Source organism: Onychostoma macrolepis, chromosome 06 (assembly GCF_012432095.1).
Source record: "Onychostoma macrolepis isolate SWU-2019 chromosome 06, ASM1243209v1, whole genome shotgun sequence".
NCBI classification, from domain to species: Eukaryota; Metazoa; Chordata; class Actinopteri; order Cypriniformes; family Cyprinidae; genus Onychostoma; species Onychostoma macrolepis.
The window spans coordinates 30,551,134-30,572,583 of NC_081160.1; the positions used below are offsets into that span (position 1 = coordinate 30,551,134).

Consider the following 21,450-nt stretch of genomic DNA (forward strand, 5'->3'; position numbering starts at 1 on the left):
CACCCTCAGCTCATTTAAAACATCTTAATACCATCGTAGGTCTAGGTGAACGACAGAAATGTATGATTGGGAAAATCAATGACGTGCTTGTGAACTCTTGGGTCAGTAAACAAGGGAACCAAAGCCACATCTGCTTGCTATCATCTCTGATGGACTGAGTCATTACAAGTGGAAAACCAACATCAGCACTCTGGAACTCCAGAACAACATCAATGTAAACAAATATGATAACAGCAACAAGATCTCTGACGACAGCTATGACTTGACCTGTGGTGGCAGTATGTATACTTCAATATAATGAGACGTAATGTGCTCATGTACGCTGTACAGGTTGCTGGGCTTTTTTTTCTTCTTTTTTTTTTTTTTTACTGGATCCAGAGAACAGTTTTGTAATAAACAATTACAAGTGGCTGGCAAAGGACCGTATGAAAGCAATTACACAATTTAACCTCCAAGTAGGCACATTGACCTTTTTTCTCAAAACTCTTCAGTTTGTAAAGAAAAAGTCAGAGAACATTGATGAAAAATTATAAAACTACTTGACAGGCATTAATTCTTTGTTGATGGCTTTTGTGCGTGGCTGAAACACTCAGTTGCACACATATTGAGGTGCCTACCACAAAACCTGTCAAGAACAAACCCTGGTCATATTTCACCGCAAAATCAAAAGGAAGAAATGAAAAATTGTACTTTGCTTAAAGAAAATAAAGCCTGTTTTTATGACCATTAAGATTTCCTTCATTGTGACATTATTTTCATGGTAATGAATCATTTGATGTACTGCAAAAATATATATTTAAATTTTAAAATATTTTTGCCATGTGTTAATTGGTTGCATTTAAATTAGGCTTATAAAAAAAAAATTCAATTAAATGTGAGAACAATTGGAATAACAACAAAAAATAATTGAAAAATAAAATGCCATGTTTTATTAGAGTAATGAAAATCTGGGGGGGATAATGTACTTAATTGTCACGAAGCAAAAATATATCTTAAAAGTCCTAAAAACACGTTTTATTTCCTGTATGCAAAATATAACATTTTCTATTGATTTTACTGTGAAACACGACTCGGACACATTCTCGTAAGATTCACTCATCATTCATTCATCCACCCGTCCTGCCTCTCTTTCTCTTGTGCATTCGTGCACTCACTCACGCATCTGAATTTACTGCTGTAATGTGACAATACAGATCAAAAAACGGTGTATTTTTCATTATATCTCTTTAGAATTTCTAGCACTCATCTAAATCTAGCATTCACACATGCGTAACTCAGGTGTTGGTTCAATATTGATTTGGAGCCAAACAGATTTGTCCACACATTTATGTGATGTTGTGGTGCGTCGGGGGAGAGGAAGGGTCACCAAGTCTTTAGAGTAAATCTGTTCCTCCTCTCACTGAACCCTGGAAAAGGGCAAAAGCAGCAGCTCTGATGAGCTACCGGGTGGTTTCTGTATCTTAAGACTGTCCGAACGGGAAGGGTCCGTTAATGCCCTGGAAAGAAACAGAAACAATAAGATATAAAACACTCATGTTAAAGATCATTTGTAAATACATTTTCTGAAAAAACGTTCAAAACATTTGTGCGATTGCTTACATTCTTAAATTAAAAAAAAAAACCCAAATCTCTGGCTTAAGTCTCTCCTTCAGTGCAAGTCTATGTGATTACTATTATCATTGCCACATAGATTAATACCGAGAGTTAGTAAGCAACAACAGTATCAACACCCAGTTTTACACAGATATTCGACCTGCAGGTGGTTCTTAAAGCAAACAGTCTCTAACTTTGTTTCACTATTTTACCAAAAGTATAGGGACACCCCCTTCTAATGAACAGGTTTGACTACTTCAGTAATTTCCATGAGAACAAATCTTAATGTTTAAGCATATAATGATATTCTAGGGAATTGTGTGCTTCTAATTTTAAAGCAACAGTTTGGACAGGACCTTTTCTACTCTAACATGACAATGCCTCTGTGTATAAGGCAAGGTTCAAAAAGAAATGATTGATTCAGTCAGTGTGGAAGAACTTGACTGGTCTGCAGAAAGCCAAGTCCTAATCCAAGCTGAACACCTCTGCTGTGACTTTAAATACAGACTTTGGACCAGAAACTCATCACCAAACACCAATGACTTGTACATACACTATATGGACAAATATATTGGGGCACCTCCTTTCGAACAGAAAAATGCACTTCCAAAATTGTGGCAACAAAGATGGAAACATAATCCATGTATTTAAAAATGGTATTTTCATCTCTGTTGCAACAGTTTTGGAGGCATCTATAAAATGACTGTATCCATATGTACAAGTCATTGGTGTTTGGTGATTTGGCTCAAGGTCTGCATTTCTGCAAGTCACACCAGAGATGTTCAGCTGGCTTTCTGTGGACCAGTCAAGTTCTTCCACACTGACTGAATCAATCATTTCTTTTTGAACCTTGCCTTATACACAGAGGCATTGTCATGTTAGAATAGAAAAGGGTCCTGTTCAAACTGTTGCTATAAAATTAGAAGCACACAATTCCCTAGGCTATCATTATATGCTTAAACATTAAGATTTGTACTCATGGAAATTACTAAAGTAGTCAAACCTGTTCATTAGAAGGGGGTGTCCCTATACTTTTGGCAAAACTGTGTATGTGTACAACAGGTTTACTGTTAGTAGTCAGGGATTTCAACAGTGACTTATTTAACTGGTTAATAACATTTCTTCATCAGCTCACATGCTTGTATGGAACTCCATCTTGTGGCCAAGAGGCAAAGTTTAAGCCCCTTAAGGGCCTATAAAACAGCCTCAAGATTGACATTCACAGATGTAAACCCTGACGTTAACATGAATACATCAAGGCCAAATTCAGAATGACAAATTTCTACATAGGGCTGGGAGATAAAATGCCTCTAATTTTTCAGCCTAGATATACATCTCAATATCATCTTTTTTCATTTATTGGAAAGGATTCAGAGAAATTTAGCATTAAATCACTTGCTCACCAGTGGATCATCTGCAGTGAACGGATCACTGCAGATGATCAAAACTTGATGGTTTTGTTTCTTATAAACAGCTTTTTGCTTCACAAGACATTAATTGATGTACTGGAGTGGTGTGGATTATTGTGATGTTTTTATCAGCTGTTTGGACTCTCATTCTGACGGCACCCATTCACTGCAGAGGATCCATTGGTAAGCAAGTGAAGTAATGCTACATTTCTTCAAACCCGTTCTGTTGAAAAAAACTCATCTACATCTTGGATGGCCTGAGGGTGAATACATCTTCAACAAATTTAAATTTTTTGATGAAACTAACTATTTAGATACATGAAAAATATAATATGTAATGACATTTCTGAGTTATAATATTCATTGAAATAAGCAATAACATCACAAAATATTGTATGTGACTACTGCTTAATCTCACTGCTTTAATGATTTTATTCCACAAGGTAAGCTGCACAAATGGGTTGAAAAAGTCATTTTGTTGTTTGAAGACCTTTAGGTGTGTCTGAAAACAATATCTTTGGTATGGAGACTCTGATATGGCTAAAGCCCACACCTGCCGGTGCTCCTCACATTATAGACTCGAGTCAGCAATAATGTCAGCAGAGAGCCAATCAGCCCTTTTTGGCTATCTGTATGGAAATTCAGTACAGGTTTTTCCAGTATTCCAGTGAAAACGTACGAGAAAATGCTGTTGGTTAGGTTGGGAACTATTTCAATCAATTCTTAAGAATTCATTAAAAATCATTAAAAAATGTGGAATTCACCACTTAATCATATAATAAAATTAATATTGCTATTTATTACCATGTACTGTTATATTGGAGCATATAAAAGAAAACATCAAGTTAAAAATCAAGTTATTACATTAAACATGTTGCGTATGCTTAAAAAATTGCTGTTGAATCAAAAATGTCAAAAAATAAATTCAAATCACTCATTATAAGACTTTTAGAGCAGATACATTCAGAATCTATATATATAAATTTATTGAATCATCAAAAGGCTGAAACCGTTTTAGCTGTATCTCCCATCCCCAGCTGTATCACACATGTGCGGAATGAGGAAAGGTGTAACCAAACACGGTGAATCATCACAATGTGCTTTTCTTTGGTGAGATGTCACAAAACAGGGCAGGGAACAAAAAGGTGATGCATTGTTATTACATGACCTTCTGTGCTAACAGATCATACAGCGGTCAGCACATTGAGAAGTTTCCAGTGTAGACTTTTGGCATGAAAGGAAAATTTTGAGAGGGTGCTGAAAAGACCTGCTGAGTGTTTTATGTTGGTTTTCTGAACCCATCTTGGCTTGACCTTTTCGCTTACCTTTGGAAAAAGCCCCTCAATCATGAACATTTGTATTAGAATCACAAAACTGGACTCGTCAAGTTATTGAACTAGTTATAATCGTTCATTATTCTAACAAACAACTTATGCGATACTGAATATTAAAAATATATCTGTGACGATTTTGTTACAGATATATATTGCCATTAAAACCTTAGGGGTCAGTAAGATTTTTTTTTTTTTTTTTTTTTAAAGAAGTATTTTATACTAACCAAGACTATTATTTGATAAAAACAGTGTTTTTGTGAAAAATTATTACAATTTAAAACAAGCATTTTCTATTTGAATATATTGTAAAATGTAATTTATTCCTGTGAGGCAAAGCAAAATTTTCAGCATCATTACTCCAGTCTTCAGCATCACATGATCCTTCAGAAATCATTCTAATATGCTGATTTGCTGCTCAAGAAACATTTCTTATAATCAATGTCAAAAGCAATTGTGCTGCTTAAAATTTTGGTTGAAACTGTGATACTTTTCTTCAGGATTTATTTGTGAATAGAAAGTTCAGTACAGCATTAAATTTGATATAGAAATCTTTTCCAACATTTGAAATGTCTTTACTGTCAATTTTGGTCAATTTAATGCCTCACTGGATTAAATTATTAATTTCTTAAAAAAAAAAAAAAAAAAAAAGTACTGACCCCAAACTTTTGAGAGCATTTAGAGAGATTTTAATTTAATGTATTTTTGACAATACCGCCTCTAGTGCGTGTCTAAACGCCCCACCCCTCAGCTCAGCAGCATGTGCTCCGGTTGTATTGTAAACAATGGTGTCGTCTATATTGCTTATCAGTTTGAGCCCGATTGAGAGGCAGAGGATATTAGTGAAGAGGATAGCGCAGAACCTGTGCAAGCATGGCTATTAACGGTATGTTTTTTGTTGTCTCATACTTTTAGATACGCTGTTATTATGCTACTGCTTATGTTAGCTTTTAATATACGGTTTTATCCTGATTAAAGCTTTAATACAGCACGGCAACCGCACGCGCGTCCATGTATAACGCTTCTCATAGCTGTGTGAGAATAAGTGTATAAATGGAAGATTTCATTGTGGGAGCTTTGCTGAAGGTCTGAATGAGAGAAAGAGAGAGAGATAGAGAGAGAGAGAGCAGGGGGACGCGAGGAACAGGATTGAGAACCGCTGTTTTAGAACATTAATTTAGAAACTTGTGAATCCATTAGAATCGTTATAAGACAGAATCGCGATTCATATATGAATAGATTTTTACGTGCACCCCTAGTTTTCTCTTCCTCTTCTCTAAAGCAGTGCAGCATGGCCTCGCCCCCTTTGTGGCATGTTCCCGGGGGCAGGGTTTATCTGGGTCCGTGACGTATCGGACCCGGGAAGTAGCTTGTTGTATTCCCTATGAGCCGTTTTTGTAGGCATTAAACTGCCAGAATTTTAAAAGACGATATCTCCGTTTGCATTGAACTTTCAGCGCTGCAACTTTGCAGATATTGCTTATGCTCAAACAGCAACATTACACACTAACTAACATTAAAAAAAGTGAAATCGCAATCAACCACCCCTTTAATAGCGCCCCTGATTAAGCAATAGTAGAAAAATTGCCATTAAAACCTCATAACAATCTGTTTCAATGAATTAGTTGAAAAACTATTTGCTCTCTATCACCCGGCTGTACTCACACTGCATTATCATGCTAATTTTCATTCAAATTAATGAAATACTCCAAACGGCATACATACCTGGCTGTAAGTCACTACTGATAAGTTGTTTTGGAGACCATTTGGTGTAATATTTACAGAGCTGTGATTGAGTCCATTTTGATCTTGCTGAATGGAGTCCAGAGGGGCCTCCCAGTGGCCCCCGGGGTCTTTTAGATTATCCTCATTGGTGTCCTGCTTGTTCTTCTGTGGTGAGGCGAAAGGGTTGAAGTCTCCCTCGAGACTGCGGTGTGGCTGCGTGTTGAACTCTGTCTCGAAGGAGGATAACTGCTGTGTGACGCCCAGCAGGCCTCCTTCTTCCACACTCAAGATCACCCAGATCACATCTGCACAACAAGGGGAATGAGGTGAGCCACATGTCCTTCAAGTCACCAAAGTTGGTTGTAGTACTCAGAACTTGTGCTCTAATACTCTGAATGGCATACTATCATACTAACTGTACTATTTTTAGAATTCAGTATGCAGAAAGAAAATTATACATGGTTAAATCAACTTGAGCATATCTCCACAGAAAAGGTTAATGACCACAGTGTTCTCATTTTTGGGCAAACTATCACTTTAAAACATTTGTTCTTGCATAATGTTTGCATATTATTCTTTTTTTTTGAAAGAATAGTTCACCTAAAAGTATTTGCCGTATATATTTACTCACCCTCAAGCCATTCAATATGTAGATGAGTTTGTTTGTTCATCAGAACAGATTTGGAGAAATTTAGCATTCCATCAGTTGCTTACCAATGGATCCTCTGCAGTAAATAGGTGCCATCGGAATTTGTTTTGATGAAGAAACAAACTCATCTACATCTTTGATGGCCTGAGGGTGAGTAAATATTCAGCAAATTTTCATTTTTGGACGAACTATTCCTTTAACAATTTTGATGCATGAAAATATATGCATAATGAACATTCCTGAGTTAATATTCACTAAAATAAGCAATAACATCAAAAACTACTGCAAGTGACTATTGCTTAGTCTCACTGGTTTAATGATTTTATCTTGGACGGCCTGAAGATGAGTAAATATTCAGCTAATTTTCCTAATAATTTTATTCCTTTTAAATGTTTGATTCTTAGCCTATCTTGAAAACTTTGACTGTTGATTTATGGACCCTTTTCTCAAGACTGTGATGACACATTTAACGGTCATCAGCATCGTAAATTCTCAAAAGTTTTTCATAAAAACACATGTACATTTATAACACTATTCTTTGTATAATATTACCTTTGCATCAAATTACAAAAAAAACTAGTTAACGCTAATGCGAGGGTGTTTCTAATGCAGCGTCTATGGGAGGGATGGTAAATTTTACATCGTTCTCTCTTCTGACTGCCGATATCAGTCTCTCACCATTTTTTTCTTTTATTGCAAGTCATGAAAACACTATCGTGGAGTTTTTCTTTTGTTATTTGCACAAATGGGAATGCAAAAAATATATTTGTGGTACTCTCCCATTCACTGCTCTTCAAGTTAACCCAACTATGATGACTTCCACTGCTGAGAAACACGGAAATGAGAAAAAGGTCCACTGTTTGCGTCTCACCTCCGTAGAAGAGTCCGGTGGCAGTGCACATTCTCCACTGGCCCTGGTACATGCCAGGAACGGCCGGACTGCGCATCTGCACACTCACGTCTGAGATCTCCTGCGGGTCCAGAGAACGCACCATCACCATGTTCACATGACCAAACTGATCCCCACCAACATACTTCAGACACACACCTGGGGGCCACGACTCTGTACCTGCAGCGAAGACAGGAAAACATTAAAGTTTGACAAAACAGAGGATTTAAAGGGTTAGTTCACCCGAAATGAAAATTCTGCCATTAATTACTCCGCGTCATGTCGTTCCAGACCCTTAAGAACTTCGTTCATCTTCGGAACACAAATTAAGATATTTTTGATGAAATCGGAGAGCTATCTGAACCTCCATAGACAGCAACACAACTGAAATGTTCCCAGGTCCAGAAACGTAGTAAATACATCGGTAAAACAGTCCATGTGACATCAGTGGTTCAACTTCAGTTTTGCGACGCTACGAGAATCCTTTTTTTGCACAAAGAAAACAAAAATAACATAATTTACTCAACCATTCTTCTCCCCCGAGTTACGTTTTAGAAAGTATCACAACGCATACACACGCTTTCCCCTAAGCGTAAACAACGCTTATTACGCAGATTGCGTTCATGCGCAAGCTTTCCCCCCGAACGTAAACAACGCTGATTGTGTCAAATACATTCTTAGGTACTCTCCGAAATGGAGGAAGACGTAACTCGGGGGAGAAGAATGGTTGAGTAAATTATTTTATTTTTGTTTTCTTTGCGGGAAAAAAAAAAAGGATTCTCGTAGCGTCGCAAAACTGAAGTTGAACCACTGATGTCACATGGACTGTTTTACCGATGTATGTACTACGTTTCTGGACCTGGGAACATTTCAGTTGTGTTGCTGTCTATGGAGGGTCCGATAGCTCTCCGATTTCATCAAAAATATCTTAATTTGCGTTCCGAAGATGAACGAAGTTCTTAAGGGTCTGGAACGACATGACGCTGAGTAATTAATGACAAAATTTTCATTTTGGGGTGAACTAACCCTTTAACGTAAGGAGGCTACATCATCAATCCTAAAAAGAAGCAAAACTATTATTGATATTCTGATATCAGATCATTTTAGGAAATAATAGTCCATAATGCAGAAAGTGGAAGAAAAACTATTAAATTAGCAAACATGAACATGAATTATTACTATTTAAAATGAATAAGACAGTCATTTAAGTCATCCCAAAAGGTCTTTATTGTAAAATGTGCTGTTTTGAAATACAATCTGTTAAGAGCATAAAACACAGGTGTTCAGCTTCTTCATATCTACAACCAGAGCAAGAAAACACTCACCTGTGTTCTGTATCCTCCATGTCTTTGTGAACTGTGTGTCAGGAGGAACGGACTCCCCCTCTCCAATCGTCACATCTTCCACAAAAGACATTGACGGCGTGTTGATATTTGGACTCTCAAAGTCATAATACGCACCAATAGCTGCTTGTAGGTTCCTGATAAGACACGAATACAGACAGATCAAAATTGGAGATTCAATGACATTGTAGCTGCGGAGAGAAAAACAACATGTACAAATAAAATGTATGAAAAGGAGATATAATCAGCCAACAGATGGACATTATGAGGCTGACGCCAACAAACATGCAACTTACATTTATGCATTTAGCAAACTTTATCCAGTGACTTACAAAAGAGGAGCATAAGCAATTCGTCACAAAGCCAACAAGATTCATAATGAAGGTTTATCATAAAGCTGAACTAGAAACTTGGCAAAAGCATGGCATACAGCTTGTGTCAATCCCAAAACTACAGACTAATATTCACTAACTTAAATGCACTACAATGCATCATGACGCCACTAATATACCCCCTTTATTGACATATATAACCTATAAATGCCTGGTATCAAGTCCATAAATAAACAATATTAATAAGTCCATAAATAAACCATATAAACACACACACATACAATAGATTAATTAATTAAGTTAATATGTAAAAAAACAGATTGAAATACATTTAGCAAATAAACTGACTGGTAAAGTAAAGTAGTAAACTATTGGTAAAGTCATGTTCAAAACAAAAAAGGGAGGGACAAACTTGTGTTGGCCTGTGTGTAAGACCTCAGATGAAAGTACACTCGTGTATTACGTAACTCTGAAGAAAACTTTATAACAGTCCTCCCATGTCAACAAACACCAAATTTACACACGACAACAACGTATAAACACTAAAGTATGCTGCTTATTAACAATAAAAACTAATGTATTACTGTCGTCAAGCAACATTTTATTTTTTGAAGAGTCGTGACTGAACAACACTGGACAATGTCTGTCTCAAAACATAGCGAGCCCCTACCTAGACAGCATTTTGAATGAACTATTCTAGTCAGCACCATTTCAGGTCAGAAAAGCCCCAATATGCTGCATAGATAGGGAACTTAAAAGGTTCTGAAACACAACCACTACTGTAGCGAGCCACTAGCACAAACAAGCTAACGTTACATGTTTTATAACTGACATAAATAAAACAACCCAAATTATTTAAGAACGTTTGAGAAAATGTATTTTTAAGTAGCTAAATGTCTAACATATTAACGTTCCTTCTATAGTTCATGTGAGCCGAAACGTTCCATTTGTTGTCTTTGTAAACAGTCAATTAGCAATTAGCTTGTTGTGTTTTTCGATTGGGATCCATTTAAACTCCACTGGGCTCATGACAGCTGTCCTAGCGATGCTATTTTTGGCATGCAAGATATTTTAAAGCAAGAAATCGCAGTGCAGAACTCTTTATGTTTAGTTTAGCAGTAGGCCGCGGCCGAGTCCCCGGACTCACCAGTTGGTCATGTCCAGGAAGAAGGCGCAGCCCGCCGGGTTGAGCTGAAAGCCCAGCAGCCTCTGGAACTCCGAGATGAGGACATCTTTATCCGTGGTGCCCATGCAGCTGAATTTTTGCATGAGCTCCGGATCCAGGTCTATGTCCATGCCCTCCATGAGCATGCGGCTGTCCCGGGGATAAGTTTTAATTGAGTCCGAGGCCTTCTCCAGTCATAACAAGCGACCCGATAACAAGCTCAGTACGCATGGCTGCGGGCGGGGCGTGACGTCACGCGCAACGTAACTATGGTGCGGGGGAACGTCAGCTGTTGCTATTCGACTGTGTCTGCGGCGTTTCGTAATCCGGAGCATTCATACAAACCCTAGGCCTTATGTTACTGTAGTGCAATAGTGGCATGCAAGGCAACACCATGGTACTTTGACATATAGGCATTTAATTTACTTTTGTATTCACATGGTATGTCCAGAATCTGTCCAGCAGTAAACACTAAATTACTAATGAATAACTAATAATAAAGTTGTGTACTCTTACTAAAGTGCTGTGGCAGTACCATAGTAATGATTTGCGCACCCTTATTCTTGTATATTTATGTATAAACTAAAATAACAGTACCGTTTTCCAGTTACGCAGGTAAAAAATCCAATGCACATTGGATTTTTATTTCAGTTATTGTAAATAAAATGATGTAAAATAGTATTTTAAATCAAATAATATTTTACATTGTTATTATTAAAATAAATGATTTAATTAACCAATTATTACATTAATTTAAGGAATCCCCCTTTAACCCATTGTTTCTAAATAAGTACTATCCAGTAAATATCCAGTGCACATAATTTTATTATTTTAAATAGCATTATGTTTTATTTATTTTTATAGTAAATTATGTTGTTTTTGTTATATTAATAAAATTATTTAAATGCTTCAATTATTTTATAATTAAAATCATTTTCATTTATTTAATTATTTATTGTATGTAGTTATTTAAGTGACCCTGCTTTAAGAATCAAACCCTATTGTTTCTTAATATGTATAATGTGCATTGGATTTCCTAGCTGCATAATTGTAACACGGTGCTGTTATTTCAGATCAAAATTTCTCAGAAGATGACCCCACTACTTGCATCACATAAAATGAGAAACCAGGCCCACCATCCCGTGTGAGAGTCTCAGTAACCTGATTAGCCAGCCTGTCAGTAATAATAAGGCCAGGTCTTGGATCTAGGACCCGTCGCTGTGTCAGCTAGTGTGAGATGACAAGAAAGACTGGGAGAACTATAACCACAACGGGAGACAAAGGAGTGAGTAACTTAAGATCAAACAGAATGTGTGTGATTGTGTTTCAAATGTTTTGTGCTTGTATGTGTGTGTTTCACTTTAGAGATGGAGATGTGGGATGAGCAGATATTATTCTGGAGCACTTACATTGTAATATACTTGCGTACAAAAGCATGTGCTGTTAGTATATTTTTAATGATGTAAATTTAAATAAGGAAACATGGTTTCAAATAGTATCAGAACCGATTCAGAATCTTTTTTAGTGTTCACTGCAACTGTATTTTGTAGATTAAATAAAGAACAGAAATTTTAGTGCTGGAATAAAGACCTTAAACTATTATTATTGTAAATTCCGTTTTAATAATTTAATTAAATTTAAAGTTTATTTTATTATTCAAATTAAATTATTACTTTAGAATTTCATTCTATTATAAAATTAAATTATTTAATAAAGCGTAAAGACCTTAAACCCTAATATAAATGACTTTTTTCAGTATACTGTTCTAAAATGTAATAAATGTTTATTTTATTATTTAAATTAATTAATATTTTCATGTTTCAGTTTTTATTTAAATAATTTAGTATATAGTAAAGACCATAAACCCTAATGCAAAGAACTATTTCAAGATATTGTTCTAAATTTAACTTTAATATTCTAAATAATAAAATAAACTTATAAAATCTTATTTCAATTAAACTTTAATACTTTTACGTTAAACTTTAATAATTTACATTAAAATTGTATTTTATTATTTGAATTACATTATTAAAGTTTTGTTTTATTTTTATTTTATAAGAGTAAAGACCTTAAACCCTGACACAAAGAACCATTTCAACATATTTTTCTAAACTGAACTTTAATAATCTTTATAATTATTTTATCATTTTATTGTTACAATTATTATTTTAATAATTATTGTATTTAATTATTTAAACAACCCTCCTTCACGAGTCTAACCCCATTGTTTCAGTTGATGTTATTTCGAGCTGTACTATGCACATTTTAATGTACACTGTTGATTGATTTGTGTTCAATTGTTTTAGGCTGCAAGCTTCTGAGTTATGCACTGCAGAGAATCTGGGCGTCTGTAGTGAGCACGGTATAGTGAGTCAGACAGACAGACAGACAGACAGACAGGGAGGAAGGGAGGGAGGGAGGGAGGGAGGAAGGGAGGGGAAGGAAAGAGTCTTTTCAAAAAACCCATGGAGTTTCTTGGCAAGGGGAGGGCAGAGGAACACAAACTGTGGGTGGACCCCTGTGACAATGTAGATCAGGCACCTAAACCCTCCCTGGTTGAAAAACACTAGTACCACGAATGCCTACAGTGGTTAGTACTGCTGTAGATCCGGGAGGCTGCTAGTCTAAGTTTAATTCCATGGATAATACAGGCTTACGCTGAATAATACCAGGTGGATAAAGACTAATAGTCTGCTTATCACAGGTAAAGAGGATTCGTGTCCAGACCCCCAGACAGACCCCTGCTTTGCTGTTCCAGACAGAAAGACCCACAACGCCAAGCCAGGAATGTCCAATCCCGCACCAGACGCTCAGGCCCGTCCGGACCAGACTGAGAGCGATGGGTCGTCTGAACCGTCACCCCAGGCTTTGAGGAAGCCACCTGGGCATCTAAAGTTGGCACACAGCCTTTCTAAATCAGACTCCGACCTGCTGGCTTCCCCTCATTGTGAGGACGACGGGCCTCTTGGTGGCCGGAGCGAATCCTTGTCCAACTGTGTTGCTGAGAGGAAGGAAATGGAGCAGATGCCCTCGTTTGCCTCCGAATGGGACGAGGTAAGAGCTGACGAGCTACAGATTAAAGAGCAGAGGAGGGAGAACATGAGACTTCCTCTCGTGAGGGACAAACCAGAGCAGACACGTTAAAACTTTTGAATTTACACTGAAAGTTACTTTTAATAAACACTACCATTCAAAAGCTTGGGCTCAATATTTTTTCTTTTTTTGAGAGAAATTAATGCTTTTATTCAGCGAGGATGCATGAAATTGATCAAAAGTGACAGTAAAGACATTTATGTTACAAAAGATTTTTTAAAAATGCCGTTCTTTTCAACTTTCTATTCATCAAAGAATCCTGAAAAAATTGCATTGCTGTTTCAACAAAAACATGAAGCAGCACAGCTGTTTTCAGCATTGATAATAATAAGAAAGTTCACGTGCAAGCTACAGTAAGTCAACCTTGTCCAAAAAATACAGAGCTTAAAAAAAAAAAACTGCTAACCAAGCATAGTGATAGCATTTTGGAAAAGAGTGTTTTTTATTTATATACTGAAAATTACAGTTTCAAACCTCACTTTACTATAGCATGGGAGTGTAACAGTTTCATGTAATTAGACCGTTTTTAAGAGTAAAGCAATAATATAATATGTTACTTTTTTTTTTTATTTATACTGTACCTACATTGCTTTTCTTGTAATTTATTTTCAGACAGATGCCTATATAGTCATGTTAACTAAAGATTGTTAACTAAAGATTAACAAAAATTGTTTTGTTAATTCAAATAAAGCTTAAATAACGTAAATAAAATAAAATACAAATATTAGATGAACATCTAAAGAAAGAAATATTAATAAGTAAATAAAATAAGCTGAAGAAATAAATGTACTAGAACTAAAACTAACATTAAAATTATTATCCTAAGTAGTAATATAAAAAAAACTATTAAAAATGATAAAAGCACATAAAATATTAATACAATTAAACTAGATTTAAAATGAAAAGTTAACTTAAAATATTAATAAATACTATAAAAGTATGTAAATAATACTAAAATAACACTGGATCAGAACAAGATGTGAGTAAAGGATGACAGAATTTACATTTTTGGTTGAATTGTTGCTTTAAGAGAGCGAGCCGAAATAACAGTAATAACTTTGCATAAAAAGTACACTTTTTGTTTCATTTTTAGAACTTTATTATGGGCAGCGCAACAGTGTAATGTGTTACTTTTAAAAGCACAGGTCGTGGGTGGGAAAGGAACTCTGGCAGTGCGTACGGTTGAGAGAGAAGAGAGGGAGTCTTGACAGTATCAGCGCCAGTGGCTGAATGCTGAACGCTTGGCTGGGCCCATCAGTCCTTCTGCTGCTCTATGCTGGCCGCAGCGCACGGGGCTAATTGGGCCTTAACTGTCACTCCGCATCTTCTCAGGAAGCTTCCCAGGGGTCGGCCCACGCCGCACACTCAAATGCTCCTCTCCCCTCTCCTCGCGCCAAAGCTTTAGTCATCATCACCCCAACCAGTGCAGCGCTGCCTTCACACCTCGTGCTAATCACAGTGACAAACACGCATGTTGATTCAGTCACTGATCACCATTATTGGGGCCATCAGCTGAGACTGTTGTAACAATGTCTTGCCTAGACAAATGTAAATAAGACAAAGCCTTAAGCCACCCAAACTTGGACGTTACAGTGTTTTGTTTTTTTTTGGGGCTAAAATTCTTTAAACTTGGTACAAACCCTATATTGAATGAATGAATTAATGCATTTATATAGCGCTTTATTGTGTATTGCTGTACACCCAAAGCGCTTTACAATCATGTGGGGGGGTCTCTCCTCAACCACCACCAGTGTGCAGCGTCCACGTGGATGATGGGACGGCAGCCACAGGACAACGGCGCCAGTGCGCTCACCACACACCAGCTACAGGTGGAGAGGAGAGAGAGATAGAGCCAATCAAGTGGATGGGATTATTAGGAGGCCATGATTGATAAGAGCCAGTGGAGGGAATCTGGCCAGGACACCGGGGTTACACCCCTACTCTTTACGAGAAGTGCCATGGGATTTTTAATGACCACAGAGAGTCAGGACCTCGGTTTAACGTCTCATCATAACATCTCATATATTGCACTGCTTTGAGTGGTTTAAATCAAACAGCAGCAGATTGCTAATATTTGATGGGTTATTGCTATAGAATTGCTAATGTATTTGTATAGGTTTACTTGATTGCTTGGATGTTGTTAGGTGGTTGCCCATAAGGTATATTTATATACTATTACATTATTAATATTTTGTGCTTTTATTTTTATATTTTCAAATTTCATTTTAATTTTGAGTTTTGGTTATCTTTTGTTTGTCTTTATTTACGATTATTTGTATATTGTATATATATATATATTTTTTGAATAGTATTTATTTATTTTTATTTTATTTCTAATGATAGAAATTTTAGTACTTCAGCTGAAACTTATTTATTAAAGTTATGTAACATTTCTGTTAATTTTAAAATATTTTTCTTGTGAAATTATTATTTTATTTTATTTCAGCCTTATTTCAATTTATTGATTTTTTTTAAGAGTATCTAAAACTAATGAAAACCATTTTTAAACTCAAACAATTAGCTGTCAAGACAACAATTCTCATTTTTGTTTAGTTTAAGTTGAAACACTAAAATTACTATCTATCTGGAAATAAATAAAACTAAAACTGAACTAAAACTAAAATTGAAATAAAAAAATAAATTAAACCTAAATAGTTATATTAAAAAATACATAACAATGACAAGAACATATAACAAAATGAATTAACCCTAAAATACATAACAAAATAAACCCTAAAATGAAAATATAAAAATAAAAGTTAATTAATAAGAACTATAATAGAAAAAATACTAAAACAATAAGTGATCTGACTGGTATCCAAGGTGTTGCTATGCGGATGCTTTGTTTTTCTAGCTTCTTGCTAGGGTTTCTAGGTCATTGCTAAACAGAAGAAGATAATGCAGTAACTTGGCACATTAATATTAAATTCAGTTGTGCAGTCACATGAGTGCATATTTCGAGTATTTTACAAATGCTTGACTTGCGCAGCTCATCCAATCGGAATTCAGAATCAGAACTATCCGTTTTGCAATAAAAACACGTATCGCTTCTTAACTTTGATCACATTTATACGCAAAGCTTTATGAAATATTATTCTCTGGTGCTGCTGGGAAGGATTATATTATCAGATTTAGGAGCATTATTCAAACTGTAGATTTAACCAGTTTAATAGAGCTGCTGTCAGATCATCTATACAGCGCTCAGGAGTGTCCTGTTCTCAGAACGTCCTGTCTCACATTATATATAGATGACATCTATAAGTCAGAGAGCTGGAGGCAGAAAATGAGAGCTGGTGGGTTTGGAGAAATGACTGCGAGAACGAGGTGGTCCTGCTGTTAACACACCGATTCAAACCAACTCTGAGCTGAGTGCTAAAATACAGCCAGACAGAGCCAACATGCTGGCACACGCTCACGCCGTATCCCGCCGCAAAACAGCTGCATCAGCGTTTGCGCGTTAGTCACGGTAATGAACCTTCCTCGGACACAACTTCTGAACCGTGTGATCTTTTTGATATAAAAAATGTTCTCCTATATGCCTGTACTGTGGCAGCATCCAGTATTACCTTGCTATTTTTTGATGTGATTGAAATGCAGTGTAACTAGCATGGTACAGTATATGAATGAAAATGTACTTTTTTTTTTGTATTACTGTACCATGGTACAATAGTTTTTTTTTTTGCAAGAGATTGACAAACTAAAAGTTTTGATGCATTTATAAATTTGACTTTTGACGCACAATATTCAAGGCGTTCAGCTCATGATGATCCAATTAGTTGCTGTAGAGGTTTTCATGATAAAACTATTCAAATGTTAATACTCAAATACTATTTTATTTTTTTGTTTTATTTAATTTTAATTTTTAAATTTAAATCAGTTGCCATAGAGGTTTACAAGTTAAAATGACTCAAAAGTTTATACTAAAATGTAATTTAATGTTATTTTAAAATAAGTTTATAATAAAATAAACCAATTGGCATAGAGGTTTACACATCAAAATATTTTATATTTTATTTTACTTTCAATTACAAAACCGGTTTATGCAATAAAATGACTCAAACATTAATAATTTTATTTTATTATAGTATTTTTATTGTTTTATTTTATTTTAAAATCAGTTGCCATAAAGATTGACATGAATAAATGTTTATTTTATTTCATTTTATTTTAATCACCCTCGCACACCTGTAGATAATCAATAGGTGTGTGGGAAAAACGACCAAAAAACAGTTCCAACTTCAAAACAAAAAAGGATAACTCCCACACCTTCATCAGTTTTACTTGATATAATGACTGAAACATTAATACAGTTTTTAAAAAAATTTTTTATTTCAGAATCAGATATCATTGAGATTTACACAATAAAATAACTCAAACATTGATACTGAAATAATTTCTTGACAGTATTGGTCATGCTTAAATGTATGTGAAGGAATCCCTCCTCCATGCATAGTTTTAACTCTGTCAGTGTGACTATAGCAGTGTGTTAATGTTTCAGAACTTCCGCAGAAGACCTGTTTAAAAATAATTTTGTGTTTGAGTGAGCGGTCAAACATGCTTTCCACAGATGGCAATATAAGTCTCTTCATAATTCATATGCAAACGGAAGATGTCAGGGGGAACGTATCTTCAGACGGCAAGTGAAAGATGTGCACGGGGGGAAAAGAAGTGGGCGGCAAATGCTTTCACCTGTCAGAGAGCTTCTGAGACTTTACAGCCTGTTCCACACACATGGCCTGCATGTTCACTGAGCTTTTTTTGCAAATTAGCTGCAATCTCCATTCATTTTTTTCATCGAAATCGAAATTGATTTGCATTTGCGTGAATACAAGAATGCAGGTAGGACAGTACAGGGAGCAAATGGTTAACACTAAAGCTGCCGATTTAACATGCAGGTAATTATAACCAAAATAATGCATTAAAATGCCATTATGCGCCATGACTTGTTGCTTATTACCAAAGAAAAATATATTGCAGATTGAATGTGTACTACCCAGTAAACACTTAAACTCTTATTTCTTTAGATAAAACAATACATTTAGAAGTATGAAATGTCTTTTCATAGTTTGATGTCTTATGCTTATTAGAATTTTTTTAATTAATTATTTTAGCCCGATTTTACAGGCTCAAAATGAGAAAGCATTTCTAAACTAAAACCTTAAAATTTATGTAAATGCTTTTTTATTTAATTTCTTTCTTTATTTTGAATTGTTTTATTTCTTTATTTGACTTAGTGATTAATTTAATTAATGAATAAATAATTTAATAAATGAAGTAATTTGCATAATTTAATATGTTTATAATTATTTTAATACAAAAACTGACTAACAACCCTAGTTTTAATATGGTATACAAAAGCAATTTGTTGATGCAAAACTTGGCTACAATAATGTTAAATTTGAAGAACGTTTTATTTTCTGATATGCGTGGTATTTCAGATTGTTAATACAAATAGTTTGGAGGTATCTACTGACGGTCGCATTTATAGATTGGTATCTTCACTCTTATGAACTGTAAAATGGCAAACTGTGTAATGTTCAGAACGAGATCACATCCCAGTGTCCTGGTGTCTCTGCTTTAATCAGAGTGGCTCTGTGGTGTCAGCAAGCCACTGGCCATCACTCCAGTCTCTGAAGCCTGTAATCTTGTTACTACTCTGGCACATGGGAGGAGGCAGAGCTGTATGAAATCTTTATTACCCCCGACTTCACATTTTCTCAAGCTGCTGGCTTCTACGTGTTCACTCATTAGGTTGGACATTGTGTGATGTTCCTTATTGCTGTCTCTGCAGAATGAAAATGCTCGCCTTTCATGAACTGTTTTTGGAACTCCATGGCTGGAGGCTACGACCGCAATAACTTTCCCACTACGTCTCTGTCTCTCTCTACATGAGTCTACACTTCAGTTCGTTCCTCAAAAACTAAATTCTACACATTTTTGAAGAAATCTGCAGTCGACATATGAAGTCCTTCTTACACACTGTATGTTTGTAAATGAGAATCCGTTACCCTTCAGGAATATTCTGGGTTAAAAATGCTTATAACAGACTAAAAGTTTTGGTCCCACTGTTTAAAAAGCAAAAAATAAATGCATTGACAGAAACTGAAGTCAAAGTTTCAATTATTGTAGTCCATCTCTGTTAAATGTGTTGTTTTAGGGCTTTTTTAACTAAAAACAGAAAATTTTGCCAATTTATTTTAATTATCATTACTTGAAATAAAATAAAATATTAAAAAAGCATATTATATTTCAGCGAGTTGCCAAAACATTTATCATTTTCATTTAATAACTAAAACTAAATAGACTAAAACTAATAAATCAAAATTAATTTAAAAATATTTAAAAAATTTAAAAACGCACAAAATAATTACTAAAACTTTAAATTAAAGAGAAAATGTAAAATATAAAAATAAAATCTAATTCGAAATATTAACAAAAATATAATAGTATATAAATGTTATTAATAATAATGATTAATGATATTAAATTATACTTGCTTGAATTTTTTATATGGCATCTAATTAAAAAATACCTAGTATAAAATCAAAACAAAGGATGGTCACTGTATAATATTTCAAATTTGGTATAAAGGAGTTTATACTGATGCATTTTTGTGTCAAGATAAACATAGAAAGTAAATTTTACAATATTACATTTTTCAAAGTACTCGTCGTCCACCACAATAAAGGGCTTCTGACATGAAACCAACAGTATTGTTATAAATCCATCTTGAAGTCAATATGAAAAATATTTCAAAAGTAAAATGGGTTTGCAAATGCTATGCCTTTCCAAATAAAACAGTATGTGGTATGGGACTTCATTTTATTTGATAGGAATTGATTCGTTTTCTCTTGGAATAGCATGAATAGTGCAGAAAAAGTAAATAGAGTTCATTTTGATTTCAAGTTGAGATTGAGCCTAGTTTTGGTATAAATGTCCTGCGTTCAACGTTAACCTTAATATAGAATCTTCTCTTAATGTGAGCTGTAACATGTCTGCACTTCTGAACACGTATGAGCAGATGAAGCCTGGAATGAACACAGACAGCTGAGGGATTCTGGGAAGTGTATCGTATAACGGCGTGATGATGCATTGTGCATTCTATAATGGACAGACATGAAAAGTGTACAGAAGTAAGTACAGTATGTAGGTTACTTGAGAGTGGGAAATGCAAAGGCCTGTATGGCTTGAGGGGATCTAGCACGTGGACCGTGGCATCTGACTGCTAAATGAATCTAGGGGCTTGCCAGCATGTTGATGCCACAAGCACACAGCAGAAGAGTTTGCCAGACTTTAAATATTACATCAAAAACCAGCGTTTTTCTATTTCAGGCCTCTCCTACAAGTCTATTGATTGGAGAGTAATCTTCAAGCTCTTACACGGATGGAAAAGTGTTCCTATGAATGTGATTTCGGGTTTGCCTGTCTAGTCGGTGTGTTTTTTGTATATCGTTCAGGGTGACTGGGTTATTAATTGGTTTTTGCTGATTCCTTTTCGTAAACATTTACAGTTCTGGCTGTAACCAAACCGAGGTGTCTCTGATAATATTCTTTTTTACTCTCTAGGAGAAACTCCTTCTTCTACAGTAAGATTTTCTGTGTTGTTGTCTTGGCAAACAACACATATGAATTATGAATTCAGTTCTAACGAAGTCCAATGAAGACTAACCTGTCATGGCAGATTACAGTGAAATTAAATATTTAACTGCATTTTATAACCCTTCTCTTTTTTTGATGTTGTATCGTAGATTGAAAAGATCATGAGTCTAATTGCTGGCATTGAGATCTCCAAGGAGCATCAACCTGCATCGGAAGGTAAATAAGCTACATATGAATGATGATATACACACACACACACACACACACACAAGCAATGTCAATAGAATGACTTTGCAAAGTGTGTGTGTAATGTATGGATTAA

The 21,450-nt window shown here is 35.3% G+C and overlaps 2 protein-coding genes across 3 annotated transcripts; one reads left to right on the plus strand and one right to left on the minus strand.

The window, feature by feature from the left end:
* Window positions 1–303: 303 nt before the first annotated feature.
* On the minus strand, window positions 304–10,715 carry ilrun (inflammation and lipid regulator with UBA-like and NBR1-like domains). Its single transcript, XM_058779825.1, has 5 exons — window positions 10,419–10,715; window positions 8,922–9,076; window positions 7,579–7,776; window positions 6,059–6,363; window positions 304–1,496 (listed from the first exon to the last, which is right to left on the minus strand). Exons 1-5 carry the CDS (start codon window positions 10,580–10,582, stop codon window positions 1,461–1,463), a joined length of 858 nt encoding a protein of 285 aa, XP_058635808.1. The 5' UTR covers window positions 10,583–10,715; the 3' UTR covers window positions 304–1,460.
* A 138-nt stretch (window positions 10,716–10,853) lies between these two features.
* On the plus strand, window positions 10,854–14,842 carry LOC131542817 (ankyrin repeat and SAM domain-containing protein 1A-like). 2 transcript variants are annotated; one of them, XM_058779829.1, is made up of 4 exons: window positions 10,854–11,051; window positions 11,510–11,721; window positions 13,141–13,490; window positions 14,675–14,842. In XM_058779829.1, exons 3-4 carry the CDS (start codon window positions 13,224–13,226, stop codon window positions 14,735–14,737), a joined length of 330 nt encoding a protein of 109 aa, XP_058635812.1. In that variant the 5' UTR covers window positions 10,854–11,051; window positions 11,510–11,721; window positions 13,141–13,223; the 3' UTR covers window positions 14,738–14,842. The 2 variants fall into 2 exon arrangements, with proteins under 2 accessions (XP_058635812.1, XP_058635811.1); XM_058779828.1 differs by lacking the exon at window positions 14,675–14,842 and having other exon boundaries at window positions 13,141–13,614.
* Window positions 14,843–21,450: the final 6,608 nt, after the last annotated feature.